Source organism: Acinonyx jubatus, chromosome D1 (genome assembly GCF_027475565.1).
Source record: "Acinonyx jubatus isolate Ajub_Pintada_27869175 chromosome D1, VMU_Ajub_asm_v1.0, whole genome shotgun sequence".
Taxonomy (NCBI): domain Eukaryota; kingdom Metazoa; phylum Chordata; class Mammalia; order Carnivora; family Felidae; genus Acinonyx; species Acinonyx jubatus.
In genome coordinates, this window is record NC_069390.1 from 18,606,193 (window position 1) to 18,623,983 (window position 17,791).

General features: G+C 46.3%; 1 protein-coding gene across 2 annotated transcripts in view; it reads right to left on the reverse strand.

The window, feature by feature from the left end:
* Window positions 1-17,791, reverse strand: part of EXT2 (exostosin glycosyltransferase 2) — a 144,809-nt gene that overhangs the window by 97,264 nt on the left and 29,754 nt on the right. For both annotated transcript variants that reach the window (XM_027072848.2, XM_027072846.2), the window contains exon 7: window positions 15,219-15,312. In XM_027072848.2, the coding sequence (XP_026928649.1) occupies window positions 15,219-15,312 (94 nt within the window). The remainder of the gene's footprint in view (window positions 1-15,218; window positions 15,313-17,791) is intronic.

The following is a 17,791-nucleotide window of genomic DNA, read 5'->3' on the forward strand; positions in this document are numbered from 1 at the left end:
TCATGGACAGCACCTCACCCAGCGCGGGCTTTTTATAAATATGTTAGGTTATTGTAACAGTTCAAAAGGTGCTCTAAACGAAGAAAATTAGAGCTTTATAAATAAACTTCATACCTTTCGATCACATTGCCACAAATTCCTTCTAATCCCAAATCTGCCACTTACCCCGTGTAAGCTCATGCCGTCCACTAGCCTCTAAGAGTTGCTTTCCTCGTTTATAAAAATAAGAACAGCAGCTACCTCATCAGGTTTTCCTAAGGAAGTTCCTAACACAGTGCCAAACACAGGAGTTAACGTAAATGTTCATTCTCCCCTTCCCGCTGCCAGCTGGGAAACGTAAGCTCGTGACCACAGAACTAGACAGCGGGGAAATGAGGCCCGGCTCCTCCAACGCCTAAGTCTCTGCTAAAAACTCAACCTTTGCTCTGACGTGGAAAAAGACTTTGCCAGACTGTCTTTTCTGCTAAAGATGATCAGTAATATTCTGTTTGAATTCTCGAAAAGCAGAGGACCTCAAGAGAGATCATTTGCTCCTTCTCCTAGGCTAAACTAGGCTAAAGGCATCTTGAGTAGAACAGACGCTTTCTACTCAGTATTCTCAGAGTGAGAACTTTGATTTCTTGCCAAAGAAGCTATGCTGAAATCATCTCATAGCCATGGGTCCCTGGGTCTGCCTCTCAGTAATAGAGCTTTTACTCCTGCTCCTCCGACTGGAGGCCAAGCAGATGTGGGAGGGTGATCTGCACTCTCTCTACGTCTCCCTGAAAGACCTAGTTTCCCCAGAAGGTGGGATGGACTCAAGACGGCAGTGAAGAGTGCGGCTGAGCCACATCTCCCGAGGAGGGCTCGTCAGATCGTGAGAGCCCTGTGACATTTGTACCATGCCAGCTTCAGCATAATTATGATCCCAGACACCAAAGATGGCTATGATTTGCACGTTTTAGAGCTCTTTAAAACTTCTTTCAAAATGGATGCTACTTGGGGCAAGTCGGAAGAAAAAGGAGTAAAAGAGCTTGAAGGAAGGGGAAGACTGTGAATACGGCTAGGGAATGCTCCAATGTTATGATCTCCTGTCCTATGGGAAACAAGATGGGATCCAGGAAGAAAAAAGGGGTAGTCTGACTTGTGTTTCTTGACATATGACAGACAGCTCCTGAAACAGAAAGCCATAGGTTTCGACTCTCAGGGGTATCACCTTCAAATATATCAATGTTCTAAGGGTGGATCAGTTTTCCCAACTGCTGACACCCTGCTGTGAGGAGAGATCCCAAGCAAAACACAAGCCTCTAACTGGGAGCCTTTGAGGTGGCAGGAGCCATGAGGAGTTCAAAGGCAAGGCCGGCCAGTGGCTTGTACCTCCAAGAGTCACAGAGGTGAAAGGTTACTAAAGCAGGAGCCACTGACCAATAAAACTGTGCGTGGTCAAACCTTCTCAGCAAAGAGACTAGAGATCAGAGATTCATTTTGGCTGTGCCCAGTTTTCTGAGCTATCCACGCCTCTGAATCCCACTACTCCCTAGGTCAGATCAAGGAGCTTCTTTAGTGATTAGCAGCTCGCCAACTCTCCCCCCGCAGCTGCTTCCATGAAATACCTGAAAAGTGGACTGGAAAACCTGAATCAAGATCTGTCATCAAAAAAATAAATAACAGCACAACACGGGCCAACTACTTGTACAGCAATCTGCCTGGGGTGAGACTGCCCGTGTTTGCTACACTAAAACCAGGAGAACAGGAGTGTAAGTTAGTGTGACTAGAGAAGCCCCACTCCACCCATGCCATGTCCCACACTGGAAGGGACTGCTCCACTCCCCCCTCTAATTAAAACACAACAAACACAATAGGCGAAGCGACCAAGAGGGCAGATGTGAAGGCTTGCTTCATCCCTGAGGCTGTTACCACGTGACACCATGGCAGCATGATATTCTCCCCTCTGCTCTGTTTCCCACACGGTGACAGTCCAACTAGAGAAAACTAAGGAGACATTCTTTGGCGGTTGCTTCTTTTTTCGCTGGGGACACTAACTCAGCAGACAGGTCACAGGTGAGCCCTCTCCACTGTCCCTGCATACTCCCAGAAAGAGAGAAACTGAGAACAGTGTGGGTCCAATGCTGTGTTTCACTTTCCCACCTGACCAGAGGCACGAGTCCTCTGTAAGCTGCCTGCTGCTTCTGACTAGAGATGACTAAGACAAGTTCCCCTGTTGACTCTGAGCGGAAACCCCAAAGTCCAGCCTCCGAGCTGCGACTCTGAACAGAGGCGAAGCTTGAAGTAGCTACACCTGCTATGTCAGTGGCTTTCAATTCTCCCCCCACCCTTCTCACCTGAAGGATGATGTATACCCGTGAGTAACAGCGGCGAGGTTCATCGTAGCAGGGACCCTCAACAGAAATTCATGTCCTCAGTCCCCCTTCCCCAACCCGGCACCAGAACGCAGTTAAGAACTGAGTGGGAGTGGGAGTGGGAGTGGGAGTGGGAGTGGGGCGCCTGGGTGGCTCAGTCGGTTGAGCGTCCGACTTTGGCTCGGGTCACGATCTCGCGGTCCGGGAGTTCAAGCCCCGCGTCAGGCCCTATGCTGACAGCTCAGAGCCTGGACCTGTTTCAGATTCTGTGTCTCCCTCTCTCTCTGCCCCTCCCCTACTCGTGCTCTGTCTCTCCCAGATTCAAAAATAAATAGACGTTAAAAAAAAAAATTTGTTTTTTAATTAAAAAAAAAAAAAAGAACTGAGTGGGAGTGAGAGAAGTATGCGAAGTTTGAAAATCCTCACGGGGAGTCCTGAGCCCTCCCTCGTCTCCACAGTTAAAAATCACTGCGGCAGCTGATGAGACCATTAAAACCTTTCTACTCTGTAGTTTCCCATCTGCGAGTTACTCCAGAAAGATTCTCAAAGGTCGTGCTTGCTGTCACGCCATATCCAGAGTTACCTACAACTCGCTAGGCAGAGACTTGGGGGAATACGGATTTGCGGTTATTCTGGGCTCCAGGGAATCCACTCGGGTCCTCCGTTCCTGCCCACACTGCACCACAATCCTTGGCTGTGTCACTCAGACCCTTCACTGCGTCGCCAACTTCTGGGTCTTTTCATTCTGGCCAAATGCCAAAGTTCAGCCTCACTGCTGAACTCAACCCTCGGTCTATAGTTAAAACAAAAACTCAAAGCTCTTTGACACATACAGAAGATCATCAAGACCTGCTCGAGTTAACCTGAAAGTTAAAAATACCTCAATACACATATGCACTGCACGTGGCTGAAGAGAAACCTTCTAAGGAAAAGTACTGGAATCTGAAAGATAACAAGCGAACTGCTGTCCTACTAAGGCCCTTATCAAAACGGGAAGTACACGTTTCAACATAACAAATTAGCCTTAAATTTACAGGACAGAGATAACCGTATTGCCAGAAGTGGTTTACGTGGAGCTGCTTCTGTACCAATCCTGGTCTGATTTGGTATTAAATGTCTTTAAGTAAAGAGAGATGAAATAAATATAGACGATTGTTGTCTCACATTCCCAAGAAGAGTAGCGTGGAATTATAACATGGTGCTATTATAGAGCCAAAAATTATGTCATGCTAAAAATAAGTATGCAACACCAAATCCTCTCAACCTCTGCAATGCTGAGAGAGACAGAATATATACATATATATGCATGTATGTATAACCTATATTGACATTTATAAATATTGACAGAGATCTTACGGATCACTTGAACCCTTACTGAAGACCTGAATACAGTGAATTCTTCACCAAACATAGCAACCCTTGATAACTCACAAGTCATTGTTTTGTAAACAAACCTAGATATTTTTGTAAGTAGGTATAAAACAAATCTACAAAAGCTGCACTGGGTTTCCTATAATGAGCAATCATTTCTCAGAAATGCTTCACAAAGAGTCCCACTCTGTGGGCAACCAGCCCCAAAGAGTCAGACAATTCTTACATAGGCTGCAAATTAATATTTAACACTTTTATTAGAGAGGCCATTTCCTGAAGCAATGTCTCATACTGGGGACTCATTACAAGGGATTAACCCACGTTAACTCTAGATACAGCTCTTCAACCAATGCCCAAAGAGGAAACGGACCATTCCATCTATCCTGACCCCTGGAAAAAGCCGTGCAACGATTGTTCATCATCACGTATTTATGGAAAATGCCCAATATACTTAAGTTATTTTTATATGGCTTATCTTTGGTAACTTCAATATTTTCAGTAAGCCTGTTATAATTATACTATAAGCAATAATATCCAGTTCATTAAACTTCTTAACTAACTACCGGGTATCAATTTAGTCCCCAGCAAATGTATAAAAAAGTAGTGCTATCGTTTTAGAGTTTGGGATATTTTGTTTTACTGCTCGTTTGGCCTTTATAACTAATTACTCTCCCCACAGGAGTTACATGAGCAATAAAAGAAACCAGTATTTTTTTATTGTTTGCTCAATGAAAATCATTAATCCTAGATCAACAGCCATATAATCTGACTAACTTGCTACAAGAATTTCTTGCTTTTGCCTCAACCTCAAGTTGAATGGCTATTTTAAATTGAATACACTTGCAAAACTGCTCATGTCGAAAACTATTTGAAAAGGAAAAATAATGTGTGTGTGCCAAAAGGGTGCAGAGCAATTACATACATACATATACACACACACACACACACACACACACACACACACATTGGATTTTGCTTCTTTCTACTAACCTCTTCCTAAATGCCTCAGTTAGAAGAGCAGGCAGATATAAAGTCCATCCTGAGGGCACATTCCACCCACCCCAGCTGCTCTGAAAATCAAGGCTGGAAAACTGAAAGGAGAAGGAGGGCAGGGATGCACTTTTTGAAATGCCTGGAAAAACATTCTGGTCGGGAGATGCCAGAGATTTTGAAGCTCCCCTCAAGCTGCTGGCCTTGCTCCAGGTAATGGTTTTTCCTTCCCCTCAGCTGTCTGCTGCGGGAGTTTCCCAGAAAAGAAAGAAAGGAAAAGTGGTAGGGAAGAGGGAGGAGCCACATCCAGTCCATTTCTCTGTAACGGAGAGGGTAAAAAGGGCCAAGCATTGTAGGCTGACATTTATAGAGGGCCTGGCGTTTCCATGAAGCACTCTGGGAGGATTACTGAGGGTTAGCAATGTGGTCTAAAAGGGGCAGCAAAGCAGACTGATGAAAGTCCCTTTAAATTTGATAACCGATGCCGTGGGCACAGAGACAGCAAGCTGGCGCTGGCGAAGACATGCGAGCAGAGGCCTAGCCAGTGAGACGGCCTTTAGAAAACAAGTACATCGTAAACCTGGCTCCCCCTAGCCCTTCAGGGCTGCCCAACTGACTTGCTGAAGCCTGAAAGCACAAACTGCCAGCGGAACGGCATTTTCTAATCAAGGGATAAAAATAAAAGCCCTTGGAAAATCCTCTCTTGCCTAGCCCTCACCGCCCCGGCCTCCCTCAACTGAGAAAGCGATTCGTCCGCCCAACGGCAGGGTTCTGGACCTGCAAAGGTTAATGATCTCACTAGTCTTTTACCTCCGAATAATGGCTGCACCACCCAATCCCTCCTGCCTGGCATTTTTCTTCAGTTTTAATATCAGAAGTTTCACACGCCTGCCTGAGCTCCTGGACTCGGCAGAAAGACCCATATAGCTGTCAGCAAACTGATAAGAACTTTAAAATGACTCCGCGGGGCCTCTTTATAAAGAAGAGCCAAAGAAGCCCATAAAGAAAGAGGGCAGGGGCCACGGAAACCAGCCGCTCACACTGTTTTAACGTGGCATTAAAATGAGCTGCAGATTTATGGCAGTGTTTTAGCCCCTGGCCCAAATCATCTGGGGGATGAAGCTCTCGTCCCCACTCTCCAGCGGGATTTTAAATCTGGGATGGAGCTGGCCAGAAAGGAATGGGGGAAGGGAGGCATGGGTAGCAGGAGGAGGAGAGGAAAAAGCAGAGAGTACCAGGAAACTCATACAAAAGAACTCAGCCTCTTTTCACTGAGATGTGCACAACAGCTATTTCAAAAAGAGATCTGACCGGTCCTCTTACGTTCTCATAAAAATGCCCTTTATTTTTAGTCCTTACTCAGCAACTCAAGTCCTTCAACTGTTCGTCCCCCACATGTCCATACTGACTCTTCTCTTTAAGTTCATTTCTTTTTTGATTTTTCAGTCCAAAAAATGAATAAAATCATCATTTGGCAGAAAACACATCTTAAGAGGGGAAAAAAGACTCGCTGTAAAATTTTCTCTCACTAGAAAGGGGAAAAAGTAATAGTTCTTTATCCAAATGTGCCAATGATTTTTTTTTTTTTTTAAGGCCAGCTAGAGAACCACTGATTTTAATCAGTCATTCTGATCCCAACAGAAAAACAAGAGAGGTGAACCACCTTCCATGCCAAGATGTAGAAAGTACACCAGACCCACAGGAATAAATTCCGTTTCAAGTTTCCAAGCCCAGAAGCAAATGCATAATACATCCATGGTGGTAACTCACTGTGGTTCCTTAAGACCAAACTCCATACCAGAAGGCTCCTTCCGATATTCAAACACAAACCCAGGCAGGGCAACCCCAAATGACTGTCAGAGTGGAGCAGGCAGACCAGAACCCAGATGCTTTAATGACTTCATGTGATCAACACAACTGCTCTACAGTGTTATTAGCCCTAGGTCTGAGATAAGAAAAGGGAAGCTTTGAAAGTTAAGTAACTGGACCACAGTCACAAATTAGGATTTGTGGCACAGTTTAGGATTTGAATTCGGGTCTCTCCAACTCAAAAACCCCTGTGCTTTCCACTACCAACATTTTTCAAACTTTTTGGACTCGGACCCACACTAAGAAACAAATACATCTTATACTGCAACTTACTACTCATCTACATTTATAAATGAAATAGAGGTTTCTGGAACTACTTATCTTTACTGCGGAATATGCTGATATTTTCCTTTCTATTCTATTTCATTTAAAAAAAATAAAATAAAATAAAATAAAATGCCAGTCATCACCCAATGAATTGACTGCATGATCTCCTAACAAATCAAGAGCCTCAGTCTGGAAAATACTGCAGTACCCAATGCCCGTAGCACCGCCCCCCACCCCAAATCATCAGACCAGGAGTCAGGAGACCTGGGCTCCAGTCAGGCTCAACCCCGGCCCTGACAATTCATTCTCAAGATCACCTGAACTCAAGAGCCTATCATTTATAAAATACAAGGAACAGGAACAGGGCACCTGAGTGGCTCAGTCGGTTGAGCATCCGACTTCGGCTCAGGTCATGATCTTGCAGTTGACGAGTTTGAGCCCCACGTGGGGCTCTGTGCTGACAGCTTGGAGCCTGGAGCCTGCTTCCGATTCTGTGTCTCCCTCTCTCTCTGCCCCTCCCCCACTCATGCTCTGTCTCTCTCTGTCTCAAAAATAAATAAGCATTAAGGAAAAAAAATACAAAGAACAGGTTGAGCCGTTTTGAAGGTCCCTTCCAGCTCTTTGATTCTATTTCTCAGTCTCCTTAGTGAACACTGCTTTCCCCCTCCATCACTGATCTTTTCATTACTCTCCGCTTGTCACTGACCTTCCCTGCCTTCTAATTCTCTGCAAAGTTCTTTGCCACTAGTATTCAAGGTCCCTGCTCGTTCTGCTCCATCTGCTGAGTCTTTCTCATAGAAGCCATCTCCAGACGGAGGTCAGTACCCTTCCGGAGCATCGGTCTTCCTATCTGAGACTACCTGGTTGTGAGGATTCCCTTCACCTCTGATCCATTCCGGACTCTCCATAGCACAACTGAGTGACAGCACTTCTGGCCTTTCAATGGGTATACTACCGAAAGTACTCTCCCCAGCAACCTCAGGGCCTTTCTTAAAGGCAGGATCTGTGCCGTGCCCTCTACTTAAAAAAAAAAAAAAGATCCCCCTCAATTTGCCTATGCAGTATGTTGAGAGCAGGTGCTTAACACATACTTATTTGATTGGCTTGCATTATGAGATTAAAGACTAACTCTCCTACATTTTGAGAACTTGTAGGTGGGCTGCTCTAGGAAAAGCCACCGAACGAATTAAAAGTGGCGCCATAATAAGATAAGCAGGCATTTACAGACGAGGTTCTGCACATTATTCGCTACCGTTTGCCCACGGACAAGGTTTGCCAGGGCTGCCAAGGAAAGCAGCTTTATGGTCTCTCCATCTGGACTGTGAGGATTTAAATCTCAGAAGCCATACAAAATAACTGCAAATCAGCGCAAACCTTAAAGACAGGAAAATTTATTTACAGGCCCTAGTGCACTATAAATTTGAGACAGTTCTATTAAAATGCTTTTCTTGGCTTCCCATCAGATACTTGGCAGAAGTCTTTTTCCAATAAGGTTCTTAATACTAAAGTGGGGGGGAAAGAAGTGAAACACATAAAAATGCTCTTCCTTAAGAGTTCCAATTAAACGAGTCCTTATTTTATCCTGCTTTAACCAACATACATTAACCCATCTCCTTCACAATGTGGATTTATACATTCAGGAAAACTCAGACACAGAGAGTCCAGTGCTATTGAAAAGAAATTGTGAAATTCAAAATATCCCACAAAGCGATCATGCTCGGTCCTCAAGGCTCTCCCATGGGCCAAAGAGCCCAGCTCTGGGTCAGAACCATGGTTGTCTGTTTCACAGGAAGAACTCCAGGGTCAGGTCAATGTGTTTTGTTTAAGGGCAAGCAATCCAGCAGCTTTTTTTAGGGCAAGTACGAAAGCAGAGATTGGGAAACACAGCTTGGAGTGACTTGTTGGGGCCTGGGAGTGGGGGAGGAAAGGAGGCAGGGAATATCTGGCATTTTTTAGAAAGCTGTGAGAGTTCAGTTCATGTACATAAAAAATTTTCAATTTCACAGGTGGAGGGATAAAAATGACAGACATTACAATATTGATTCTGGAAATCAGAAGTGAAATATTTTCCATATTCTTCATAATATATTTCCAGGGAGGCATCCAGTCCTAAATGTCTCAAGTGACGACTTTTCTGAGAAGATGATCCAGTAAGCAGTCATCTTGAATTATTGGCAAGTTCGTCTGGTTTTTTGCCTCAATCCAGGCCACACAGCTCTGCGATTTAAACAAAGTTGGGGGCAGCAAAAGAGTATGCTCCCTGTCTGTCCCTCACATGGTGTGCGGTCTTGGGAGGATTACTTTACCTCTCTTTATTCTCAGTTTCCTCACGTTAAAACATTCAGATCACTTGTCTGGCTGCCTATCTCACTACTCTGTTTAAACAGTTTGCTTTGTAAACGGTGGGGGAGTGAGGGGAAGTGGACTCGGACAGCTGTATAACTGTCAATGGACAGGACGGTCAAGCCACCCGCGCAGGGAACCTTCAGAGAACTGCCCTGCCGAGGTTTCTAGACGTTGGGGAGTTTACACCTTTAAGTAAGTCACAAAACACTGTTTAAGGATAAAACCATTTTCATTTTCTTCATTTTGATTAAGTTTTTTAATTTTTTTTAATGTTCATTTATTTTTTAGAGACAGACAGAGGGTGAATGACGAAGAGGCAGAGAGAGAGGGAGACACAGAATCCAAAGCAGGCTCCAGGCTCGGAGCTGTCAGCCAGAGCCCAATGCGGGGCTCAAACCCACAAGCTGCGAGATCATGATCTGAGCTGAAGTCAGACACTTAACTAACTACGCCACCCAAGCACCCCTGAATTTTTAATTTCAGTTCCAGTATAGTAAACATACAGTGTTATATTAGTTTCAGGTGTGCAATACAGTGATTCAACAATTCTACGTTACTCAGTGCTCATCATGGTAAGTGCGCTCTTTGATCCCCATCACCTATTTCACCCCATCCCCCACCCACCTCCCCTCTGGTAACCATCAGTTTGTTCTCTGTATTTAAGAGTATTTACGAGTCTGTAAAAACAAACATTCTAGACAGAAAGCTTTATAAAGTATATTACACTAAGAGCCACTATTTGAAAATATATATATATATATATATATATATATATATATACATACTTATATATATGCTAAACAAGATTTAAACCTTCACTTAAAGATTCGAGGGCATCACCAAGAATAGCAATTTCTGTATCTCCTCAATTTTAAGATACCGCATCAAGAACAGCTTTAGAGGAAAAAGCAAAAGTGATACTCAAACTGACGGTAGGTCTCATTTGGACGTCAGAAATCCAAAATATGAAAAGCAAACAAACACGTACTTCTATGAGTCAAGGAAGTCTGCCATCTTGCCCCGACGCACCCAGGACACGGCAAAGCCTGCGGAGCTGTCTGTCGTCTATCCGTCTATCCAACGTACTGAGAGTCCTATTGTTAAAACAGCTTTCCTGTCTTTGCTCTTCACACTAGACGGCAGATGCCCCATCTCACAGACCCTCCCTTGTAGCCTTCTGCCCTTCAAATTTGTGACTGCTAAGCTACTATGGCTATGGAAACCGGGTAAGTCACTGTGCTGAAATTACATGCAAGTAGGATAAAATACAAGCTTCGGTCTAGAGGCTGTCGTGTGGACAAAGTATGTGACCTCTGGTGTGCACACACATTTGGACTCTGTGTTCTTTTTTGCTTTTTCCTTAGTCATAGCCACACTGGCCACCTAACTATAGTCCTGGTCAGTGAGGGTGCCACAGGCCTGGGGTTTTATTTTCTTAAATGGAAGTGTTTTGTCTTTTTCCCAATCATCCAATTATATCTTCAAGTACTCTTTAGCGGCACGAATATTCGCTATGCTTGGTAGGAAAATATGAAGGCAAAGTGAGACGGGTCGGTGTAACAGACTGAAAAGAAACTGGTATTTTAACTCACCCAAGCTTAAAGGCCAGGGAGAAAAGAAGATGCTGACTGTTTCTGCCACCTCAAAGGCTCCCAGTCAATGGAGTACAAAGAAGAGTTCAAAGGCAAAGCAGGCTCCTGACTTCCACCTCCTAGTGTGGCTGAGGTTAGAGGTCAGTGCTGGTGGAGCCACTGACCAATAAAAGAATGTTTGGAAACTCCACTCAACAGATAAACCAGGGATCCATTTACGCCTTCCTCCCTATCCACACAAACATTTCCAACTATACGGTCCCGTGTCTACCCAGCCTTCCAAGATCCTAGATTGCTTTCTTTTCCACTGTCATTCAAGGGATACTGCGGATATGAACGTTCCTTCTGACTACAGAAAAATATTCAGTTGCATACTTCTTCCTGCCTTCCAGTGTAGGGAAGGTGCTTGATAGGCCTCTCCATCTTTAGGGCCTACCTCAAATGCCACCTCCCCGATAAATCTGTCCCTGACTCCAGCCCATAACTTCTCCCTTCCATTTCAGACCCCTAATGTACTTTGGAAAATGTGCACTGTCTTCTCAACTTTCTTTGTGCTTATGTCCCTATAGCCCCAAGAGAACAAGCCTTTGTGAGTGGGGATCACAGATTTATTATTATCTCCCACCATCTCCCGTTGAAAAAATAATAATTAGTGTTTCATTAAATTAACTAGTTAATTTAGCTCACAGGATGACAAAACGCCAACTGATATGTTGGCTTGATCCTGTTATAACTCTTACCCTCTACTAACTGAAGGAGCTGGTTTTTAACTACTCTCTCTCTCTCACACACACACACACACACACACACATAAACCTGTAAGCCCCTAGCTTGTACAATGCCACATATGCCAGCCCTCTTGTCATTTTTCAGGAGTACATAATGGAGGCAGAGGTGGTCCTTGTCTTCACAAACCTTAGCTTAACCCTTACTGCCTTTTGCTCTAGCATTGTACTTAACTTTATGGTTGCTTTGATATCATATCTACGGTCAGAAAGCAGATTCACTTTTCCTTGTCAGGCAAAATGTCTTTCCCTTGGTGCGTCCCAATGCCCAGGTCACGATGAGGACTTTCGCCGCTGTGCCCACCAGTTACGCTGTAGCCTCCCTCATCCTGAGCTCTAAGCTACAAAACATCACTGCGATATTTTCATCACCAAGATCCCATCCCCACAACGTTGGGGTCAATTCAGAAACTTTAGCTCTGCTCCATCTACAGACAGCAAAAACCCTACACTCGGCACTATTTTTCCTCATCTGAAAGAACAAATCTCTAGAGACTGACTATGAGGACAAGGCCAGTGAGAAGCACCTTAGGATTTCTTGGAAACATTTCAATGGTCCCAAGGAAAAGGAGTCACTTAGAAGTGGATGGAGACCTCTGCTGGCTGCAACTGTCCATGCAGCTCCTCGAGCTTGTTTTCAACTGCTGAGCAAGAAATCAGACTTGCTCAGCCTCAGCTCATTCTGACCTATCAACCAGAGGCTCTAAGGAATCAACGGCCGAGGCAACAGGTTTTCCCCTAAAAGTTTATGCAACTTATCTTACAGAAAGATCTGAATCTGAACCCCCTAAAGAGAACTCACTAGGTATAAAAACTTTCCAGAACCAAGTATGTGCTATTTTTTCGCTACTTCTGCCAAGGTCAGGTTAAATCGATGGACAGTAAACAGAGGGCAAAATGACAAACATATTCTGCAAAGCGTCCTATAGAGCAAAGGAACTCTCTCTAATCTGGGATGAGATCATCACCACCAAAAGAACAGGGGTTCCCAATCAAAGCAATGTTGCCCCACATGGGACATTTAGCAATGTCTAGAGACATTTTTGGTTGTCACAACTTGGGAAAAGGGTGTGCTATTGGCCTCTAGTAGTTGAACCTGGTCCTCCTTTCTATCTATCCGGGAATTACTTAACCAGATGATCTCACTTCTAGTTGACATCAGTCCATCTAGAAAGCTGGGACTGGGAGAAGAAAAGCGGTCACTTTTAGAACACAGAATACTTAGGGAAAGGGGAGCAGGACTACACAGGGGAACGGCAGCAGAGTGCTTCAGAAAGTCTGAAAGCAGCAGAGAAGAAGGGCATCAGAAAGCAGAAGGAAGACTTGGAAAGGGAGGCAGGAAAGTGCCAAGACTGCCTTTCTGTCCAATTACACAAGGTGGGGCACTCACCACCCCAGGAGGTGACTGGTCCTCAGGCCTAGAGGTGAACAGCAGAGAAGAGACAGCCACGTGGTCATGAATGCTGTCAAGGACAGTGACATTCTTGCTAAGGACAAGAGGTTCACAGAGTTTTTAAACAGATGAATGGGACATGAGAGAGGATCCAGCCACCCCATCATCTCGTAAAGGAGAAAATGAAAGCCCAGGGAGCTCTGGTGACTTACCACTGTCATACAATTCATAGGGACAGAGCCAGGGCTCATACCCAAGTCTTCTGACTCCAAGTATATCTCTCTGAACCCAAATAACCTCAAAGTACCCTATTTTAAATGACCTCTATTCATTCCATCTCCATGGTTCTAGGAGTCTGAGCCTGGACTCAGAAATAACCCGCCGCGCTGGTCTCAGACGTGCGGTTCCCCAGCCAGGCTCTGCAGAACAACGGTGTTCTAGAAGCTGGCCATAGGACCTCTGCTCCTAAAACCAAATGATTCTCTTTCCCAACATGACGGTGCAGGGTGCTTACTCGGCCTTCTCCGACTGGAATTTTAGATGGTATCTGATTTGGCAGATACTCAGTTGTGTTAATAAATCAAGATGCCACAAAAGAAACACAAGGAGCTCACACAAGAGGACTCTTCTGTGAAAAGGAATATTTTCTTCTACGCAAGTTATAGCAACCAGAGATTTAGATGAAGAATCTAGAGATCCCTAGATGGATTTTCTAACTGACTAAACTCAGATGAGGTCAGTAGTTAAATAACAACCGAGAGGCCCAGAAACTTAAAATGGACATGAGCGGGCTGTGAAACTACTACGGGGAGGCTAAAATCAAGTTGTGATTTGTTTTCAAAGCAGAATGCCAGCGTGTTTTACAGATGAGGTTACTGAGGTCCACAGACGGCAAATCCCTGGCCAAGGGCAGAGCCGTGCGCATGCAGTGCAGGCAGTCCAAGGTCAGCACCTACAGACTAATTACTGCATGATGCCACCATCCCTTGGTTTAATGAGGAGGGGAGACTCAACACATCCACTAATTTTCACTGCCTCCTAAAACCCAAAAACGACAATTAAGACAAATTTTTAAAAGCAAAGGCATAATCACTCCCAGATAAAGAAAACGAGAGACGAGATGACAGCAATAAAATGCGGAAGCTGAGGGGCAGAACGAGACAGGGTAGCTGACTCTGCAAACCCAAGGGAGCTGCTGAGAAAAATCAGCTGAGAAAAACCTGAGGTCAGCCACTGCGGAACCCCAAGTGGGGGCAAAGATGAGCCAAAAGCAGAAGGACAGACTGAACCTGTACTTAGGAAGTGGTCACAAGCCCAGACCCCACCCCCCCACTGGCAGGTGACCACCCTGCCGTCACCCAGACAGAGGCCTGACACCCATTCCCTGGACAAAGTCACGTGCAGGCTCTCTGCCCAGGGTGGGGGTGTCAAACCAAAAGCTGAGGGTACATGGAACAGGTGCATACTTAATGCTGAGTACCTCCAAACCTCTCTCCCACGCATCTCCTACAAAGACAATTTTGACAAAAATAAAAACCTTAAAAATCCATTAAAAAGAAAAGAAACAGAAACAACAAGCACAGTAACAACTTGGGATAGTCTTTTTTCTTTCTTTTTTTTTTTTTTTAACTCGCTTGACATTTCAGCCCAACTAAATTCCTTTCTGGAAAGAGAAAAGAAAGGGAAGCAGGGCCACCTGAGGCCCCCAGTGGCGTGCTTCAGACTGTCGAGAGCAGCCCAGGGGAAGGACTATCAGAAGGTGGAAGAGAAACTGGAAAGTGAGGCAGGGGCACGGCACCCGCTCCAGGAGGCAGGGAGGGCCTCTCGGTGAGGAAGCCTCTGGGACCAGGAAGCTGGAACTGTAGGCCAGCTGACACGACAACATTCTCCTGGTCAACAGCTGCTCAGAAGCATCACCTTGAAGCATCCCTGCTTCCAGGGCCGCCTTAGTCACTGTAAGTGGCACCTGCTGTGAACACAACCACCCAAAGGTTCAGCTTTGCGGGCTGAACACACTGCTATGCAACACCCTGAAAACATGGCAGGCTTACCTTGGGAGAGTTTTCACATCTCTGACAGTTACTATTTCAACCCTCATTTGGTGGAACTCACCGGAGTCTGCTCTCCTCGCTTCAGTGCGGTCAGCCGACACGGTGGAGGCCACAAGCCCCGCTCACGCGTCAGCTGGGACGTGTACCCCAACCGTGCGAGGCGCCCTTTCGTGCCACCCACGTCACGTCCCCAGCAGGGCTGCCTGGCCTCTTACCTGCCGCTGCATTTCTTCAATCTGTCTTTGGGGGATGCTCTGCAAAATACTGTACGCTTCTGACATCTTTTCTTCTGGCACAACCACAGATGCTCTGGAGACAACGGCAAAACAGTTTACATACACACAGGCCTTCACACAAAGCACTTCCACGTGCATGTCCTGCTGAGCCCCTCCGAGCAGAGACACGAACACCCGCACGCTCCTTCACCCGCATTCCCTCCTCCTCCCCCTCCTCCTCCCCCACCTCCTCCTCCTCCTCCTCCCCCCTTCCTCAGCACAGTTCCCACTTGCTGCCTGCTGCGTGTCCTCACCTCCCTCTGCCCCGCCCCCACCCGTGTGCTCCAGCCACACTGGCACCCTTTTGGTCATTTCAACAAACCATGCTCTACCCGCCACGGGGTCTGTGGCTGTGAACTCCCTCCTGCCTGGTATGCTCTCCCTTCTCATACTTGCCCACTCTGAACCAACGAGGACTTTTGGCCTTCAGCTACCTACTCAAATCCATTCGCTTAGTCCGCATGTATTTATGGAGTCCCCATTACGTGCCAGGTCCTGGGATCACGACGGTGACCACGTAAGACAGAGAAGGCCAGGGCTGAGCACCACAAGAACACCTGTGGGAGAGCATTCCAGGCAGAAGGGCTAACGAGCCAGAGGCCCTGAGGAAGCAGCATGCTGGGAATGCTCTGGCACCAGAAAGGAGGCGAGGGTGGCTAGAGTACAGTAAAGAACATGGAGGAGACCAGGAGACAAATGTTGGTGGGGGGCGGGGGGGGGAAGCTCAGCAAAGCCACGGGGCCTTGCAGGCCATTGTAAGGACTCGGCTTCTACTGAGAGAGAAAGCCATTAGAAGGAAGGGTTTAGGAGAGCTGGCATGATCTGATTAAGCTCCAACGGGGTCATTCTGCCTAAGGTGTCAAAGAAACAGCAGAGAGCAGGAGAACAGCTGGAGACCATCGCAAAATGCAGTAGAAGAGCCGGCAAAAGTGGCTCGGACAGAGCCGGCAGGACTCGCTGGCAGGCTAGACGCCTGGGTGAGAGAGGGACGGCTCCGCGATGACCCACCCGTCGTGGCATTTAGCAGGGTTTGCTGTTATATCTGTACAGATGAACTTATCAAAACCCGAAACCCCTTCCCCAACAAAACTAGTCCGTTAGGATGGAAACCACACCTGCTTTCGAACACACACCCTGAGCACGTGGTACCACGTCTGGCACACGGAGCTGGCACTTAGTCAGTATCTGCTAAGTCAGTCCATGATTTCCACTATACAGATGGGAAAACTGAGCTCAAAAAAAAATGATTTGACAAGATCACAAAGTTAGCCAGCGATGGTTATCTGAACCCAGGCCTTCTGGCTCCAAATTCAGAGCCCTGGCTCCACTTAACCGTAATTACAACTACCCAAGCCAGTCCGGATTCTCACGAGAGGATCTTTCCAGACTCAGCTCAGGGTCACTGCCTCCACGGAGCCCTCACCAACTCCACTGCCAGTGATGGCGTGTGCGGCCACCTCACCCTCCTCCCAGCATCCCACCCAGCCTGGGCCGCGTCCCCTCACGGTAGCTGGCCGTTGCCGGCCTACTTGTCTATCTCCCACCACTAGGCTAGGAGCGTCCAGGAGGCAAGGTCTGACCTTGCTCATCCTTGCATCCCCATACCTAACACGGCCCCTGGCAGACAAAGGGCCCTGAACGAATGTTTCCACGGATGCGTGGTCGACTGGTTGTGGCTCTCAGCACTTCTCTAAGATAAACAGAATCACACAGAGCCCTCTTTCAGGCCGAATGAGGCTCCCCCTCTGTTCTGGGCCTCCACTGCCCCCTGTGCAGACCTCTGCCACAGCACGTATCACATGCTATGAGAATTCTCGGTTTGTCCTCCCCACTAGATGCCAGCCTCCTTAGAAGCAGAGACCGCATTGCTGGCAGTAGACGTTCCAATAAGTACAAGACGAATGAATGTACACATGAATGAATGCTACTTAACATTGTTCAAATACCTATCTATGGTAGTCAGACGCGAATAGAAACATCCAAACAGTCGGGAGAGGAGAAAGCATATCTGAGGCAGTCCAGCCAGGGAGGTAAACACAAAGGCAGCTGATTTTCAATAATCTTCAACTTCCAAAGTCCTAGGGAACAACCTACAACCTAGCGGAACCTACGTTTGTCCATCTGTTCACTGGGACTGTTTCTAAGCTTTTACCCACGTGCAGACACTCCATCTCCAGCTGGTAACATTATGCAAATTCGTTGGTCTCTAAGAGCAGTGGTTCACAACTATGGCTACAAATCACACCCGCGGAGCTTCAAGTACAGCGTTCCTGAGGATGAGGCCCAGGCATCTTTTCAAGTCCTTCAGGTGAGTATGCACTACAGTTATAATGGAGAGCCACTGCTCTTGACCAAGGGTTGCCAAACATCTTAGATAAGAAGCCAGATAAGTAATATCTTATGCTTTGCGGGCCAGAGAATCTCTGCTGCAACTACTCAGCTCTGCCACCATAGCACAAAAACAACCAGCAGATAATATGCAAATGAATGGGTGTGGATGTGTTTCAATAAAA